The sequence below is a fragment of the Dipteris shenzhenensis genome, chromosome 28, assembly GCF_047967505.1.
Source record: "Dipteris shenzhenensis isolate YYH24624 ecotype China chromosome 28, Dip_SZ_1.0, whole genome shotgun sequence".
Lineage (NCBI taxonomy): Eukaryota > Viridiplantae > Streptophyta > Polypodiopsida > Gleicheniales > Dipteridaceae > Dipteris > Dipteris shenzhenensis.
Genome location: NC_141623.1, coordinates 28,286,700 through 28,303,480, shown reverse-complemented (window position 1 = coordinate 28,303,480; position 16,781 = coordinate 28,286,700). Strand labels below are relative to the sequence as shown.

At 40.3% G+C, this 16,781-nt stretch overlaps 1 protein-coding gene across 1 annotated transcript; it reads right to left on the bottom strand.

Annotated features, from left to right (window-relative positions):
- Nucleotides 1-14,822: 14,822 nt before the first annotated feature.
- LOC147883407 (pentatricopeptide repeat-containing protein At4g25270, chloroplastic-like) lies at nt 14,823-16,246 on the bottom strand. The gene is made up of 4 exons (XM_087399483.1): nt 16,039-16,246; nt 15,582-15,849; nt 15,226-15,449; nt 14,823-15,082 (listed from the first exon to the last, which is right to left on the bottom strand). Exons 1-4 carry the CDS (start codon nt 16,244-16,246, stop codon nt 14,823-14,825), a joined length of 960 nt encoding a protein of 319 aa, XP_087255609.1.
- Between the last annotated feature and the right edge of the window lie 535 nt (nt 16,247-16,781).

Below are 16,781 nucleotides of genomic sequence, written 5' to 3'. Positions count from 1 at the left end.
CTTATCTTTGTCCAACTATTCAATAACTCATCATCCTTGCACAGGGTTTGATGACTTGACAGAAGAATTGAAGAATAAAGCAATTCTTCAATTTGATCCTAAGATGAATGGCTTGTGGGAGATCAAGATCTCTTGATACCGATTGCTTCTTATTTAAGCTCAATGGTGTTCAATTTGAATTGAAGACAATGTTTGGATTACTCCTTGCTCTCACCTTCCAAGGTTTAGGACCTATGGCCTCCTTGAAGATCCAAATGCTATACCGAAAGAGGATACGCAATACATTGTGGGAGATGTGTTGCATGGGAATGTAGCTAGATACATCATAGCTCTATTAATTGTAAGGATAGGACAAATGTTATGTATGGGTATGAACCTAGAGTACAGCATTGGATTGAAGACGAATGGGATGTTTGACATACTGATATGTTAGGGTTTATTGTTATCCAATCTCTTAGAGATCTCCATGCAGGAGAGGAGTTGTTTTATGAGTACGAGTTTTAAGATGTAACATCATTTTCATGTTGTTGGCATACTACCAATTCAATATATTTCCATTTACTATGTTTTAATATCGGTGAATCAGATTTGAATATCAGAGGTTTCGCTTAACACCACCTTTCTCTTGAGAAAATTCACAATGTTTGGATTCACAATGCATGAAATTATATGAGCATGTTTGGATTCAAAAAATTGATTTAAAATTGGTAATTTGCATGCAAACTTCTCAATATTTGAAAAGAATGATATAATATTCTTAATACTTCAATGGAATGATATAATATTTACCAAATAAAAACTCAAACACATATTTGAATATATAATTTTTCTATTAATTTCCTTCCAAATCAAACAAAATGCCTTTGCTTTTTGATATTTAAAAAAAAAAGGAATTGGAATTTTCCCAAAATTACTAATATGGTATTAAATAATGGTTTTACAAATAGGCATCAGACACACATGATATATAGGGTTTGAACATATTGAACACCCCCCCTCCCGGCAACATTTTTTCTCGGCATTGTCTGTCTCTCTACATTCATTGCAAAGGTGTCTTCCATTTCCATTTGGATATTGTATCATTAGTTTCCATGGTCTTTAACCTCCTCCGTGTGCCTTGATCAAATTTAGCAATTTCCCTATCTTGCAGCCTCTCTCCATTTCTCTTACGACCCATGATGAATTGCATTGCACCATGTGGTAACTTATTTTAAATAAAGAAAGAAAATCAAGAAATAAGAAACAATTTATTTTAATCAAGCTAGCTTATGAAGAGAAACAAGGACCCTCATGAAGCTTCATGATAGGAATCAAAACATGTGCACATTCCAAGAGAGATTGAGGAGCAAGAGAGAATGGGGGAAAATGTCCTTGAAAGGGAAAGATGCATGGATGGACATAATCCAAGATAGATATGGGGAAAAAAACTTTCCTAAAGAAGATTTTTTTTTGAAAGTGATAGGACCCATAATGCCAACATAACATTTTCAACACATTAGGTAGGACAAAAGTGTGTGCATTGTAGTTTATTTTGTATTTATCAGTGCAAGAGGAGAAATGCAAAATCATGAGATATCAAATTTTGGGAAAAACCAATAGTCATGTTTTCCACCTCCGTTTGTACATTTCATCAACTCCTATCCGCTGAGCAAAGCAAAATGCAAAAATGGCTTGCTAGCGAGTTTGATGCTGTGGATTAAGAAATGGAACCATATTTGGCATGCTTATGGGACTCATTGCAAGGTTGTGACTCCAAAATGAACCAATGCAAAGATGATAAAAAATATTGGGTTTATTAAAAGAAATTCAAAAATTGAAAGAAGGAATCAAACTAGCCATTGCACATGTATCAATTGAAAGTGCATTCATTATGAGTAGATTAAGCTACGAATATCACCAAATATAAAAGTTCTAAGACTGCCATGTAGTAGCTCCATTGATGTGGAGTGAACTTTTTCAAAGAATCCTTTCCAACAAAATTAGAAAGAGCTCCCGAGCATGCCCTCATATGTATGCATATAGTTGCAACACAGAATTTGACACCCCCTAAACCATAGCAAAGGTTCTCAATTGGTTTATGGGAACTTCAAATAGTGCACTTTTAAATGAACAATTGCTTCCGTATATGTGTAGAAAAGGTTTGATGTTTTTAAAGTATATTGGATATCCTATATAGTCCAAGATGCATGCTTCATAGGCACTATAGCATTTGCAATAGTTCTCTAATCTAATTCAAGATGCCAATTGTGTAGAGTTTTGATCTCAAATTCAAGTTCAAAATTTGTAGATTAGTTACGATTCAAGCAACTTACCCACAATGACCCTATGCAATATATTTCCCAAGCCTCACAAAAATTGGCTACACCCAATCATGCATTTGCCCAAAAAAGCTAAGTGCCTTGGAGATCGGATCTTGAGATAAATAAACTCTATCAAGTCTAGCCTCTCTTCTATGATCACCAAGTTACATGTTATAGTAGGTGAATCGACCAACAGTTACCACATCAATTAAATGATGAACTTCCATAAGTTTCTCCTAGGATTAAAACTCATTCTCTCTTATAGGAGACCCTTTGTTTTCCCACTTGTCACTTTATTCAATGTGTGTGTGTGTGTGTGTATCAATGGTGGATGTGTCACTGTAAGTATATGTCAATGAAGATTTACCACTCATTGTGCTGAAGGATGACTCCATGCACTCAAGTGCCTGTTGTATCAAGCATACCATCAGTGGGAGTTAAGGGTCTTTTTTGGGTTCATTTTGCATCCTCTTTGAGAGACACAGGCTCATTGGATCTAACAGAATTCATTCTTACTTAGGATGTCAAAAGTTGGAATGGAAAACAATCTATGCATAGCCACACGACGTTGGATTTACAAACAACTCTGTATCTTCACTTGGATTTACTAGTAGCTCTAAACAAATTAAAGAGGAAAACATGTGCATTATCTCACATCTAAAAGTGGTATTTGTGGATGAGTAGGTAGCTCCAAACCATTCATGGATTTATAGGTAGCTCCATATGCATGCATTTCGACCTTGAATTTAAAATCAACCCATTGTGATGGTTTATAGGTACCTATGGACCAATTTATTTCAAATGTTGAATTCACAAGAGGATCCATGCCTTTGAAAGGGTTTATAGGTAGGCTCCCAATACCATTCTTATGCATCATCACACATCAAAGGGAAAAATGTGCATTATTCGCACATCGGGAAAGAAAAATGTGCATCGTATACACATTGGAAGTATGTTGAAAAGATATGTGCATCACTATATGACTTAGAAGACTTGTGCATCAGTGCACATCTGAGGAGAATACATGTGCATTGATGGCATTTGAAGAGAGAGAACCGAGCCTTAACCACTCACTAGAATGGGTAAACTATGTGTGTCATGGCACAACTTGTTGATGATGAAGAAATTTTGCATTGTCCCATTTAGAGGAGAACCTATGCATCATCACACCACTTATAGTAGGCTGGCATGTGCCTCATCACACATCAATGGAGGGAGGGAAATTCATGTGCCACACTTAATGGTAGGATCATGGGGATTGTCTTGTTGGAACTGGGGATCTTGGATCAAAATTTTGTTGGGATATCTCAAGGTGTATGCCTCAGGCACACCTTATGTTTCTATGTGTGAGTGCTAGAGGCACAGTTAGGTGCCCACAAGCATAGTTAGGTGGTGGAAAAGCCACATAGGATGATTGAGTGAATCTAGGAGCAGATTGAGGAGATGATTGAGGAGCTTTGAGGTCATCACTGATGTCAGTGACCTTGTATGAGGTGCCTACTTAAGGACCTCTTTCTTCTTCATTCTATATGCAAGTATTCTGATTTTGTGTCAACTCTACTCTTTCCTTTCAGTGTTCCAACATGGTATCAGAGCCATTTGATCCTCCTTGAGCCCATTTCTGCCACATCATCTTCTTCTTCTTCTTCTTCACCATCTCTCCCTCTTCTCCCAAAAATTTGCTTGAGCTTGTTCTCCTTCAATCCTCAACCATTTCCCACGCCCTTTCTGCTGGAGATCCCTCTGGTTGGCGGGCTGGAAGGAATCGACGAAATTCGCGCGCTGCTCGTCGCCATTGCAGAAAAGTCGTCGAAATTCTCTACTGCAAGTTCTCTGCGCCTGCTCTGTCTTTTCCTAATTCCTTCCAGGGCAAGCTTCTCCATACCTAGAGCTACCTTGTGCTGAAATCTGAGCAGCAATGGCTGCATATTGAAGGAGAAAACAGAGAAAAACCAGTCGACTTTGTTCAAGAAGGTGAAGGCGACCTGACGCATATTTTCACCTCTTCTTCCCAGAGGATCTACTGTGGTATACCAGCTTTCTTTTGCCTCAGAAAGCCCTCTTTCTTTTGCTTTGAAGAGTGTGATATGAGCCCTCCAAGTTCAGCTCTCTAGTTTTGACAGATTTGACAAGCTTTTGAAAATGATGCTACATAAAATGCTACTCTAGCATTTCTGGTCTTTTGAAGTTTTTAATAACTTCACTACAAGTGTTGCTTCAATTTTGTTTTGACTTGCTAGACTTGGTTGTGATTGGAAAGTGTTTATTTCATTCACTCCTATGAAGCATGCAAAAGTAGCATCATTGTTTGAAAACTAGTCACTACTATTTGCTACATCAAGTGGCTATACTTTGGACGTATTTCAGTTCTTTTTGCCTTGTAAGAGAGATAGACACTGCCCAATATCTGGGTTAGACCCTCTCATGGCTACTTTATATAATCTTGAGAAGTTCAATGGAAAGGGCTTCCATACATGGCAAATGAAGGTAAAATTTGCATTAATGCGGGAGAACTTATGGGGACTTGTCAAACCTACTCCTACCACTTCTTCTACGGCCTCAAATGCTGGAGAATCTTCAGCTCCGACACGACCGGCAAGGGATCCAGCAAGAGAAGAAAAAGCATATGGTATAATTGCTTTAGCTTTGGGTGATGATTACATACATCATATATCTGACTTGGAGTCTCCATCGGAAGCATGGCAGAAGCTAGATTTGATTTTTGGTGCAAGCTCTCATATTTCTAAACTATCACTTAAAATCTCTTTCTTTGAATTAAAGATGGCAAGTGATACTACTTTAGCTGACCATGTCAACTATATGCGGAGTCTTATGACTCAGTTAGCTTCTATCAACTCTCCTATCACCCCTGATGATGCTATGGCAGTACTACTTAAGAGTATGGCTGAAAGTTTTGATCACATTGTAAGCACTTTGAAGAATCTTCCCAATCCAAATCTTGAAGGCATTATCTCAGCTCTCCAAGAAGAAGAAAGACACATGGAGTTAAGGAAAGGCAATGACACTGCTTATGTTATGAAATTCCAGAAGGGCAAGTATTCTCCTTGCAATCACTGTGGAAAGACAAATCACCTTTCAAAGGACTGCTTCAAAGTTAATCCATGTAAGCACTGTGGCAAAAACAACCATAGTGAGAAGTTCTGCAGAGACAAAGCAAAGACAGAAAATGCAAATCTACTTACAGTGAATTTGCCTCCACAAGATGAGGCATCCCATGAAGATTATGCATTTTAAATCATCTCTATGTATGCTCCAGATCTCTCTTTTTATGTCAAGGTACTCAGCCTGGATAGTCCTCCAAAATGAATGAAAATAAATTATTGTGTGGTGTGTTTTGTAAACACCTCTGGTCACCTTATGATGTAGGCCATGTGTATGTTTGTTCCATGGTACCTCCTACAGACATTGTGTGCATGTACATGTAGGGGAGATAACCATTGGAAGGTCTATTTGTATCCCTTTCTGTTTACCTTACACCCAAGGGAACCCTTGCTAGCATGAGAACCTAGCCATAGATTTATCCTTGACCACCATGAGATGGCATGAGAAACTATGAGACTAGATGTATCCTTGACATAGCCTGAGGCATCTCCTTGAGGGGGGGTTTGTTGGGATATCTCAAGGTGTATGCCTCAGGCACACCTTATGTTTCTATGTGTGAGTGCTAGAGGCACAATTAGGTGCCCACAAGCACAGTTAGGTGGAGGAAAAGCCACATAGGATGATTGAGTGAATCTAGGAGCAGATTGAGGAGATGATTGAGGAGCTTTGAGGTCATCAGTGATGTTAGTGACCTTGTATGAGGTGCCTACTTAAGGACCTCTTTCTTCTTCATTCTATATGCAAGTATTCTAATTTTGTGTCAACTCTACTCTTTCCTTTCAGTGTTCCAACAAATTTTGATTCTCAAATCTATTGAAAGGTTGTCAGAAATTCATGGAACTATGCATCAACCACACATCTAAGGTGAAACTTATGCATCTACCATACATTTGTGAATTCTGCATCTAAGGAGAAATTTATGCATCTACCATACATTTGTGCATTGTGAATCTGCCACAGATTGTGATGAGAAAGAAACTTGTGCATCTTCACACATCTTGGAGGAGGAGAAACCCGAGCATCTACAACTCATGAGAGGAAGAATTTGAGTATTAATTGTACAACATGTTCTGAGTTCTCTTGTCTGTATGTCAAAGAAGAGAAAACCTATGCTCAATCTCACAACAAGGGAGAAAGAGGAGGAACCGAGCCTTGATCGCTAGTAGAAGGATGTAAATCATGTGTCTTCTTGGATTCTTGGAACTGAAAATCTGTCAAATTTTTAAAAAGTATTGGAAGCCATGCATTACCATTGGGTATAGAGAGAACATGGACATTGCCTGCACCTTTGGACGAAAACCATATGCATCTGTGCACAATAATAGGGAACGGTGTCTCGCAACCACTAGTCGGAGACAAAAAACACTTGCCTCGTAGCACATATTATGAAGAATCATGTATATCAATCTCACAAATCAGAACATCAAAATTCATGGATGCTGCTGTTGGATATTGTGCATCATTTGCACATTGGAAGGCATGTGCATCATTGCACATTTGAGGAGAAAACTCGTTCCTCGAATGCATAAAAAGTAGAGAACTAAGCCTCAATCACTTGCTAGAGAAGAAGAAATAGGTTCCTCTTTGCACATCATGAAGAATTATGTGCAGCGATTGCACAAAAGTACAATAGGAGAGAACCAGCATCGATTGCTTGCTAGAAATCATGTGTTTTAAGTGCATGATTTAGGGAGTCAAAATTTTGGAAACCCAAATTTACCAGTAATTGGAAAGTCAAAATTGCATGGGGGAGGGCAAATACAATCAAATAGCAAAACTAGTGGACTGACAAACTAACAATCCCACGATTGACGAAGGATGCACGCCATATGACTGATTGACCAATGGATATTTGATCATGGAGTGCCGGACTAGCTGGTTGACGAGCATCCAGACAAACTAAGGAGGGAGAAAAAGAATCCAAGGGTTATCTGATAATAAAAATATGTGCATTGACACCTTGTAGAATAGGGAGACATGCAAGAATTACACAAGAGGGGAAATTTTTGGATTTACAAGTAGATCCATATTATTTATGGTATAGGTAGCTCTACACCAATTAAACATGTGCATCGGTGCACAATGGTAGATAAAATAATCTAAGCATAGTTACCTCTGCCATAGTGCACTTTTAGCAAAGATTAGAGTACTATACCACAACCTAAGAGAAATCTAAACACCAACTACTCATCTTTGCATCACTGGATAGGGAGAAATTGTGCTTTAATGCATGTTAGAAAAAAATAGAGTTGGATTTACAAGCGGGTACGTACCATTGTTGGGATTTATATGTAGCTCTCGACCAAATGAACATGTGCCTAAACTACACATAAAAAAGGGAGTGCGAAATGACTACACATAACTTGGATAGAAGAAACCATGCCACACCTATATCTGTTGGATCCTGAAGTTGGAGATGGTGGGACAAGATTGCCAAAACATTGGATACTGCCAAAAATATGGCTTTGGGTGGATATCTTACGAAGCTGTAGTCTCGTTCTCGTCATTGATGCTACATGTTGCATATCATTGTGTCATTGGATGTTAGGATTGGACACCGTGACATCGAAAACTAATTCAAAATGTGAAGATTGGAGATGCATTGTCTTTGTCATCCTCAAACGTCTCTATGCTCAAAGAAGATCCTTGCTTCAATTTTTAGGAACTTAGTTTCGTTGAGGGCATTGTCATTTGCATTACACAGTGATCTACTGGTAATACCACAATGGGTGCTAGCTGTTTGTCTTGGATGTGGATCTTCTGGTTAGTAAAGATGTGGGGGACTTGAAGCTTGTAAGTGCCTCTATGGAATTCTAATTCCTTCCTCAATTATGGTTCACTTCCTCTCTACTTCCAACCCCTAAAAAGTCTGGATAATTGTTCTGAAGAATAGGATATCAAAATCAAATCTATGAGGGGGCCTTCAGATGTTTATGTTTCTTACATAGCCTTTGAGCTACTCATCCTATGTATCATAGAGGGAAATGCTTATCATCATGAGGGGAGCTATAAGATGAACACATTGTGAAGACTATGATAAAATAATGCAATTTCATGGTAATCTAGAACATCTTCCAAATTATGAGATTATTCCAATGCAAGAATAAGGGCACCCGATGAGGTCTCTTGGCTATGCTTGCCGCTATGGTTCTATTATCTTTTGTAGACCCTATGTCGTATATCAGACCCAAAATCATGGCAATGCCTGCATTGTAGCATTTGTTAGTCTGTGGCTATAACTACACCAATAACATCGTTGAATAGATGGCCTCTACTCGGCCCCCATCACCCACTGTTTCAACGATGGCCTTTCTACAATAACAATGCACCTTGTCTCATTAGTATCTGTCATTGGTTTGTATGGCCACGTGAGGACATCTAAATACTTTTTTGCATGATGTTCACTTGTTGGAGCTAGGGCTTTGGTGCAATGCTTCCTTATATATCTTGTGAGTACAAGAATACTTCTATTATCAGATAGAAATCCCAAGACCACCCTCAAAGACTCATTTGTATAGTATATTTCCCTATGGGTGTAATTTCCTACACTCTAATGTGCTACATGATGACATGTTCTATTCGGATATGTTGAGGAAATAGGCATGCAACCTGTACCTGATCTTGTTAAGCACAATTGTCATCCAGTGTTGCTATTGATCTAGAAGATGTACTGTAGAGTGTTGGACTTGCCAGATGACTCTTATTTTGGCTAGATGACTTTGATTTATTCTCTGGACTTGCAAGATGACACCGATTTTGGCCTATAGTCACCTTGAGAAGAGGATTCACCTTTTCATTTATGGTTTTGGCAGCAAAAGTCTAATCACTTGTGTGCACAATAGACTATTTTTCTTGGATTACTCCTCTTCCAAGAGCATAGACACCAACTCCTCAAATATTAAGGCATTAGATTCCTTTTTGTCCTAAGTTTGATGGTGCATGCAAAACTCTTGTATGAATTTGGCAAAGCATTTCAGATAATGCACACCAATGAATTGCCAGATATAACCTCGTCAATGCTACCCAACTCCTCTTTAAAATTCATGATCTTTGGAAGGAAAATGTCCATACTATATCTCCCTTACTCATATGTTTAGACTTTAATTTCTTGCATAGATAAGCAACTTGTGCTTCATTATGCACTTGATATAAAGTTACAAGCATATCCCAAGCATCTTTGGCTATCTTACATGACCAAATGTGAGGAATGATACTCCTCTTGACTGATAGGACAAGCAATGCATGTGCCTGTACGTCTCTGCGATCCCATTAATCCTAGTATTCAAGGTGGGGAATATGCTCGACTCTTTCTTGTCTGATGGCCGCAAGTTTGCAGATAATAAAGATAAAGAAATGAATCAAGCTTACGAGAAGCTTTCATTGAGGGTTGATCCTCACAAATGCCTTCATTGATTTTTGATTGAGCTGCTCTCACTACTGCCTTCATGAATATTATGTTGCTCATCATTGTAGCATTACCTATTAGTCGTGGAAGTCAAAAAAACTTTTAAAACATGTGTCCTTCTTTGTTGGCATATGCAAACCTCGACTGATTTGAAGATAGCTCAAATGATGGCACTGTTGCGTGGTTGGAGGAGCAATTGTTTCTATTGAAGTGGATCCTCTAATTCTGCATAGCTTCTTGGGGGCATTGTACTCTTGCATGCCTTTATTAGGTCCTTCATTGCACTACTTGTCTTCATCATCATGAAAGAGAAGTTTTCTAGAAACCATTGTGGTCACCAAGTGTTGAGGACAAAATCCCTTAGCAGTAAAGCTTAGAAAAAAGGGTGATTACCAAAGTGATAAATGGAGAACGCATCTATGCATGAGGGGGTTGGGGGTTAAGAACTACCCCCTAACCATGCATTGTCGGAACAACTACATCACATACAAGGAAAAAGAGAAAGAAGACCTAAAACAAAGGGGTTGCTAGAAGGCTAAGTATGTGTAAAGACTACCCAAAAATAGGACATTTGGAACTCGCACGAAGAAGGCTCCATACAAAGATATAGGTGGCCAAGTACCCAACATTCTTCTCAATGTTCACTTTCCCCCTCATGAATGAAGATACCTTTATTATGTACCTGATTCCATGCTACTAGGCGTAATTGTGGTTGGCACTTAACCATGTGTACAAACTTGGTCAAGACTTAATTCTTGGAAGGGGTGAAACAAAAACAGAAGGCTTACAGGGATCTTGCATAGGATGGTCTTTATTGGCTAGGGTCATGTCCTTTCTATAGGCTCATTTGCCTCTAGTATACATCTCTTGAACCAACAAAGAAACTAGGTAGTAGGAGGACTGATGCCAAAAAGTAAAGTCTTGCAATTCTTCCTAAGAGAAACGGGAGATGGGAAGTTCTCAAAGTAAGTTCTTTCCCAAGGGACGGTGTCTTTGTCAAGTCTAATCCGAAGCAAAGAGAGGGGATCTAAAGTGAATGTGTAGGTTGGGAAGGAGAAGATGGGATGTTCCATAAGAGTCTACTTCCATCCTTCTAATAAGGCCATCATAATCATCAGCAATAATTTTGATCAAGGGCATGGTGGCATCTTCAGGAGTGGCTATTGGGTCGTGTTTCTAATATGGATCCCAATGGTACTCCAACTTGTCTATTCAAGATGGTCACAAGTCTAGTATTGTGTGTTCTAAGTCTAGCACCTATGTGTTTCAAGATGGCCACACGTCTATGAACATCCCTAAAGCCAAAGTGTGGGATTGGGCTGTCTGCCTAAAGAAGGTGGTGAACTAGCATGGTGAATATGTAGGCCATCAAGAATACCCAAAAATAGTAGGCCATCTAAGGTGGAAAGCCAATATCTTAGCCATCAAGAATGCTAAAAAAATAGTGGAGAATCAGCCTATAAAAAGTACCAAAAAGTGGCACATGTGGACCATTTGTAGGGAGAGAAAACCAGGAGAAACTACTATGTAGATATCTAAACCTCTTACCATAGACACATACGAGACACCTCTTACTAAACACATATTGGAGTAGCTAATGACTTATTAGAGGAAATGGCCCCTTTATTTTCAATACACCGTCACAATTTGATATTAGGGTAAATGGACTTGTAAGTCTACAAGTTCTAGCCCTTATATGTTTACCTCTCCCTCTTCCAACTATTAATGCACCATAGGACGAATCTATGAGGCGGGAGGTTCACTAATCGTCAAAGGTTGGGGTTGGTGGAATCAAGGCCTGAATCGTTTGATTGAATTTTTTTTCAAAAATAGTATTGTTAGACCTGTCCAAATTAGCAGCCCAAACCAATAATTTGACACATTGGCCCCCTCCCCAAGCCTTTGATTTTCCATACACCGTCATAATTCGATATTAGGGTAAAGGGGCCTGTAAGTCTGCAAGTTCTGACCCTTGCATGTTTACCCCAACCTCTTCCAACTGTTAATGTACCATAGGACGAATCTATGAAGAGGGAGGTCCACTCATTGTCAAAGGCTGGAGTCGGCAGAATCAAGATCCGAATTGTTGGATCAAAACTTTTTTAGAATGGCAATGTTGGACCTACCCGAAATTTGACACGGGCCCCCCTCCCCAAGCCTTTGACGGTCGAGAAAGGTGGGTGAGCACCCCTTTCCAGGTTCCTTACATATCCCTTCAAATCTTGTTTATCGAATAGAGCCACTAACTTTTGTGATTTCCGATGCTAGTGTCATCTATCATATTTCTTGATCTTCAAGATTTTAAACTCCATAGTCACTGAAAATTCAAAAGGTGTCCGACAATTGGCCTGAGAAAAGCTATAATCTCAGAATTGTAAATAGCTACCCAAACGATATGCCCAAACTTTCTGTCATCTTTCGACATTAGGTGTCACTAAACCTGGCCTACAACATCCCACCACTCTTTCAAACATGCTTCAAAAGTGTCTTGATGGCAAACTTGGTCAATAGGACCTGACAAGCTAGATACAGTGTTCATAGAAAACATTTTTCTCAACATATCACAAAACTTGGGGTTTCAAAATTTTGAAGGTTTTTTTGGTGAATTTGCATTCTTCAAGCTTATAAAATTGAGAAAATATTTTTTCGGGTAAAAATGAAGGTCCATTGTATATAGTTTGGCGGGGCTGGAGATCTTCAAGGATGTGTGACTCGTGATATGTATATATCTAAGATGAGATGGAGCTCGACCTTGTTCGTGGGACCATCCAACAAGGATGGGCCAAGATGACGACACGATGCAAGTTATGGTGCTTTTCGAACCGATTATTTATTGCTCGTGGGACCTATGGGCAAATGGATCCCAAGTGAAGACACGATGCAATATATCCTTCTTTTCCGAACCAATTATTAGAACAAATGAGTTAAGCTGAGAATATAAAAAGCGGGGGCTATGGATGGAGGCAAAAGCAGAAGCCATAAAAGGGGTGATGGGGGGGTGGAGATTTATTTCCCCTACAATTCTCTTCATGTTGTACACTCTCTTGGCTTTGTTCCTGTTGTTATAAGATGCAGAACAATTTTTGGCCTGCCCTTGTAAGGTTGGTTGATGTATTCCTAGATGAGTTTTAGAGTGTCAAATCTACCCATGGAGCTCAGGATTGCAAATGTTGACGAGATTGCGAACAAGAATCCGAAGATAACAAGTTTCAAGTAGGAGGCAAGGGTGAGGCTGAATGAAGGGACAAAGCCGAAGCCGCATATTTGCCAAAGTGTGGAATGAAGGCATATTTGCCAAGGTCAACATCGTCTTCACTAAACATTATGGCACCTACCCTCTGACGGGTGGGTGTGGATGCCCCGTCAGGGGGAGTGTATATAAGGGAGTAAACAAGAGGCAGATAGTATCGTCCTTATTTCTATTGCAGATAGTGCGTGCTCGAGTTTGGCCGAAGAGGTTTTGCCAAGAGGCGGTTATATTTCGATTTGCCAAGAGCTACCTTGATACATAAATATTCTATCATTTGCCCGTCTTGAGTATTTCCATTCCATTCAGTGTACTTTCGTTCCATTTGTTTCAAGCAATTTGTTAACTTATGATTCGATGTTTCGTCCATTCATTGCAAAACGTGCAACGCTCAGTTTCACGTAGCCATCTGGAAAAGGTAATCTACCTTGCAACACCCAAAACTCGCACGAACAAAGTCCCAAATAGATAAAATTGCACTACCAATTATGCATTGAGCTTTGACAAGTTCCCTTATTTCAGAAATAGACTCAGTTTATCAAAATCTCTTGCAACTCGAGTAACTATTGATGATAAGTTGCTTAATTTGTTTTAGTTTTTCTCCAAGCATAGAGTTTGATTTTTCTTCGTCTTTTTACAGGCATGCTCATAGCAACACTAGACTTTGAATTTTTGGTCTTACAACAGTTTTCTCTCACTTGTCGTATTCTCTCCTACCTCATCTGGTAAGTTCAATTTACCAGGAGGTGTTGAAGATGTAAATTCACTATGATGTGAATTGTCTAATAGTGTTCCGAAGTACGGTTATGTATATAATCACCGCTCCTCTCAACAAGCTCAATGAGAGGATGAACATCAAGAATCATTTGATGTAAAGTGTCTAATAGTCTTCCTAAGCAGGTTATGTATATAAATCCCACCTCAGCACTTCTCTCAACAAGCTCGATGAGAGGATGAACGCCAAGCATCATTTGAAGCTTCACTTGACTCCTTGGTCAGGGCTCAAGTCAGAATGGAGAGGCTTGTGGGGGGAGATTATATCTTACATGTTTGTTACACTTCCTAAGGCAACTCATTTTAGCACACATCATGCTCCAACACACTTTCATCATCCTCTGACTGCCACCACACCTGCCTTCGAATCATTCCAGGCAAAAATTCCCCATAAGAGTAGACACTAGATGCATTAACTTTGCCCATAGTCTCAACAGATATACGTTCCTTCCAGAAGACATGAAAGCAGTTTGCATCTCTAAGAAGAATAATGTTTCCACACTCATTCTGCACAGAGTGGCTTGTGGAAGAAGACTTTATCCTGCATGTTTGTTACACTTATGAGGACAACTCATTTTAACACAAGTCGCAATCCAACAATTCTCATCATCCTCCGAGTACACGTAGATGCCTTTGCATCGCCCATAAGCCCGATTCCCATCAGATTTCCTTCAAGAGAACATGGCAGCGGTTGCGCCTCTGAGAAAAAAAGTCTCCATCTTCGATTCATGTGCAGTGGTCATAAGGTCATCAGAAATTTCACTGTTGCATATTCGATTTATGTGCAGTGGCCACAAGAAAGCCTGTCAGAAATTTCTGGGAATCACTGCATTTCTCTTGCAGCACAATTCCACCAACGTCAGTCTACAACCATAGTCTTGGCTTCTATGCTCTTCATTGCCTTGACCTTCTTCTCAATCTCATGAGAGCAGCTGCATCCCCTCTCACAAATGCAGGCACAATTCCACCAAAGTCAGTCTATAACCACAGCCCTGGCTTCCATGCTTTTCATTGCTTCGGCCATCATCCCGTCCTCCTGTGTAAGAGTGTCTGCATAGATGTTAGACATCAAGGCATAAGCTGCAGCACTCTTTTCATCCAATCCCATTGCATGCTCAAAGGCGTGTCTTCCAAGCTCCACATTACCCCACTTTTGACAAGCGACCAACAAAGTAAGCCACACCACAAGATTACACATCTTCTCTGCAATTGCTATAGCCTTGTCTAACTGGCCTGCACGGCCATGGACTCAAAATACTTCAGGCCAATATCCACTAGGCCCACATGACTGCAAACGGTAAGAACACTAAGGAATGTGACCCCACTTGGCTTTATGCTCTCTCTCATCCTCTCTAACATGTTAAAAACTACTTCACTTTCTCCTAGTTGGGCATGTCCAGTGATCAGTGCAGTCCAGGAGACTACATCTCGTACTGAAAGCCTATCAAATACTTCCCATGCTTTTGCAAGTGAACCACACTTGGCATACATATCAACCAAGGCGTTGCCAACAATAGCATCTCTTTCCAGCCCCTCTTTTATCTCAGCATGTATTTCCTGGCCCTTTTCTATGGCTCCTATGTTGCCGCAAACTTTCAAGCTGCAAACCAACGTCACAGCATCTGGAGAGATACCCTCCAGTTGCATCTGTTCGAAACAGTCCTCCACCTCCTCAGCAAATCCAAGTTTGGTATATCCTGTGATTAGTGCATTCCACGAGACTACATCTCACACTGGAAGCCTGTCAAAAACTTCCTGTGCTCTTGCATGTAAGCCACATTTAGCATAAATATCAACCAAGGTGCTGCCAACAAAGGGATCCCTTTCAAACCCCTTTCTAGCAATCTCAGCATGTATTTCTTGGCCCTTGACTATCGCTCCAATGCTGCCACAAGCTTGCAAACTGCAAACATATGTGAGAGCATCTGGAGAGACATTCTCAAGTTGCATCTGTTCATAACAGTTCAGCGCTTCCCTGCCCTGCCCATGTTCAGCATATCCTGCAATTAGTGCATTACATGAGATTACATTTTGAACGGGAAGCCTGTCAAATACTTCCCGTGCTTTTGCAAGGCAGCCACATTTGGCATACATATCAACCAATGTGGTGCCAACAAAAAGATCTTTTTCAAGCCCCTTTCTGGCAATCTCACTGTGTATTTCTCAGCCCTTGTCTATGGCTTGCACACTGCCACAGGCTCTCAAGCTGCAGACAAATGTGATAGCATCAGGAGGGACATTCTCCACTTGCATTTGTTCAAAACAGTTAAGCGCTTCCTCATTAAGCCCATGTTCAGCATGCCCTGTGATCAGTGCATTCCAGGAGACTACCGCCCGGACTGGAAGCCTGTCCAACACTTCACATGCTTTTGCAAGCAAGCCACATTTGGCATACATGTTGACTACAGCGCTGCCAACAAAAGGATCTCTTTCCAACCCCTTCCTGTCAATTTCAGCATGTATTTCTCGGCCCTTGTCTATTGTTCCTGTACTTCCACAGGCTTTCAAGCTGCAAACAAAGGTGACAGTGTCTGGAGAGACACCATCCAGTTGCATCTGTTCAAAACAGTTCAAAGCTTCCTCACCAAGCCCGTGCTCTGCATATCCTGCGATTAGTACAGTCCAATCTCGAGCTGGAAGCCTGTCAAACACTTCCCGTGCTTTTGCAAGCAAGCCACATTTGGCATACATATCAACCAAGGACGTGCCCACACGAGGATCGCTTTCCAACCCCTTGCTGGCAATCTCAGCGTGTATTTCGTGTCCTCTTTCTGCATCATTTAACTTAGCACATGCCTTCAACAGGCCCAGAAACGTGTATTTGCTGGGATCTACACAATCCTCTTGCATTTTCTGGTACAGGTTGAGGGCATGGGTTGATTCTCCCCATTCAATACAACCAGTGATGAGAGAAGTCCAAGAAAACTCATTC

Bases quoted from the DNA above. Each gene is read 5' to 3' on its own strand.
- LOC147883407 (XM_087399483.1), bottom strand. From the start codon at position 16,246: ATGTATGCCAAATGTGGCTTGCTTGCAAAAGCATGTGAAGTGTTGGAC. The intron at 15,850-16,038 runs GTGTGCAAGCCA...CACTAATTGCAG, and splicing joins CAGCTTGAGAGCCTGTGGCA to GATATGCTGAACATGGGCAG. The intron at 15,083-15,225 runs GTGAAGTAGTTT...ATGGCCGTGCAG, and splicing joins ACATGCCCAACTAGGAGAAA to GCCAGTTAGACAAGGCTATA.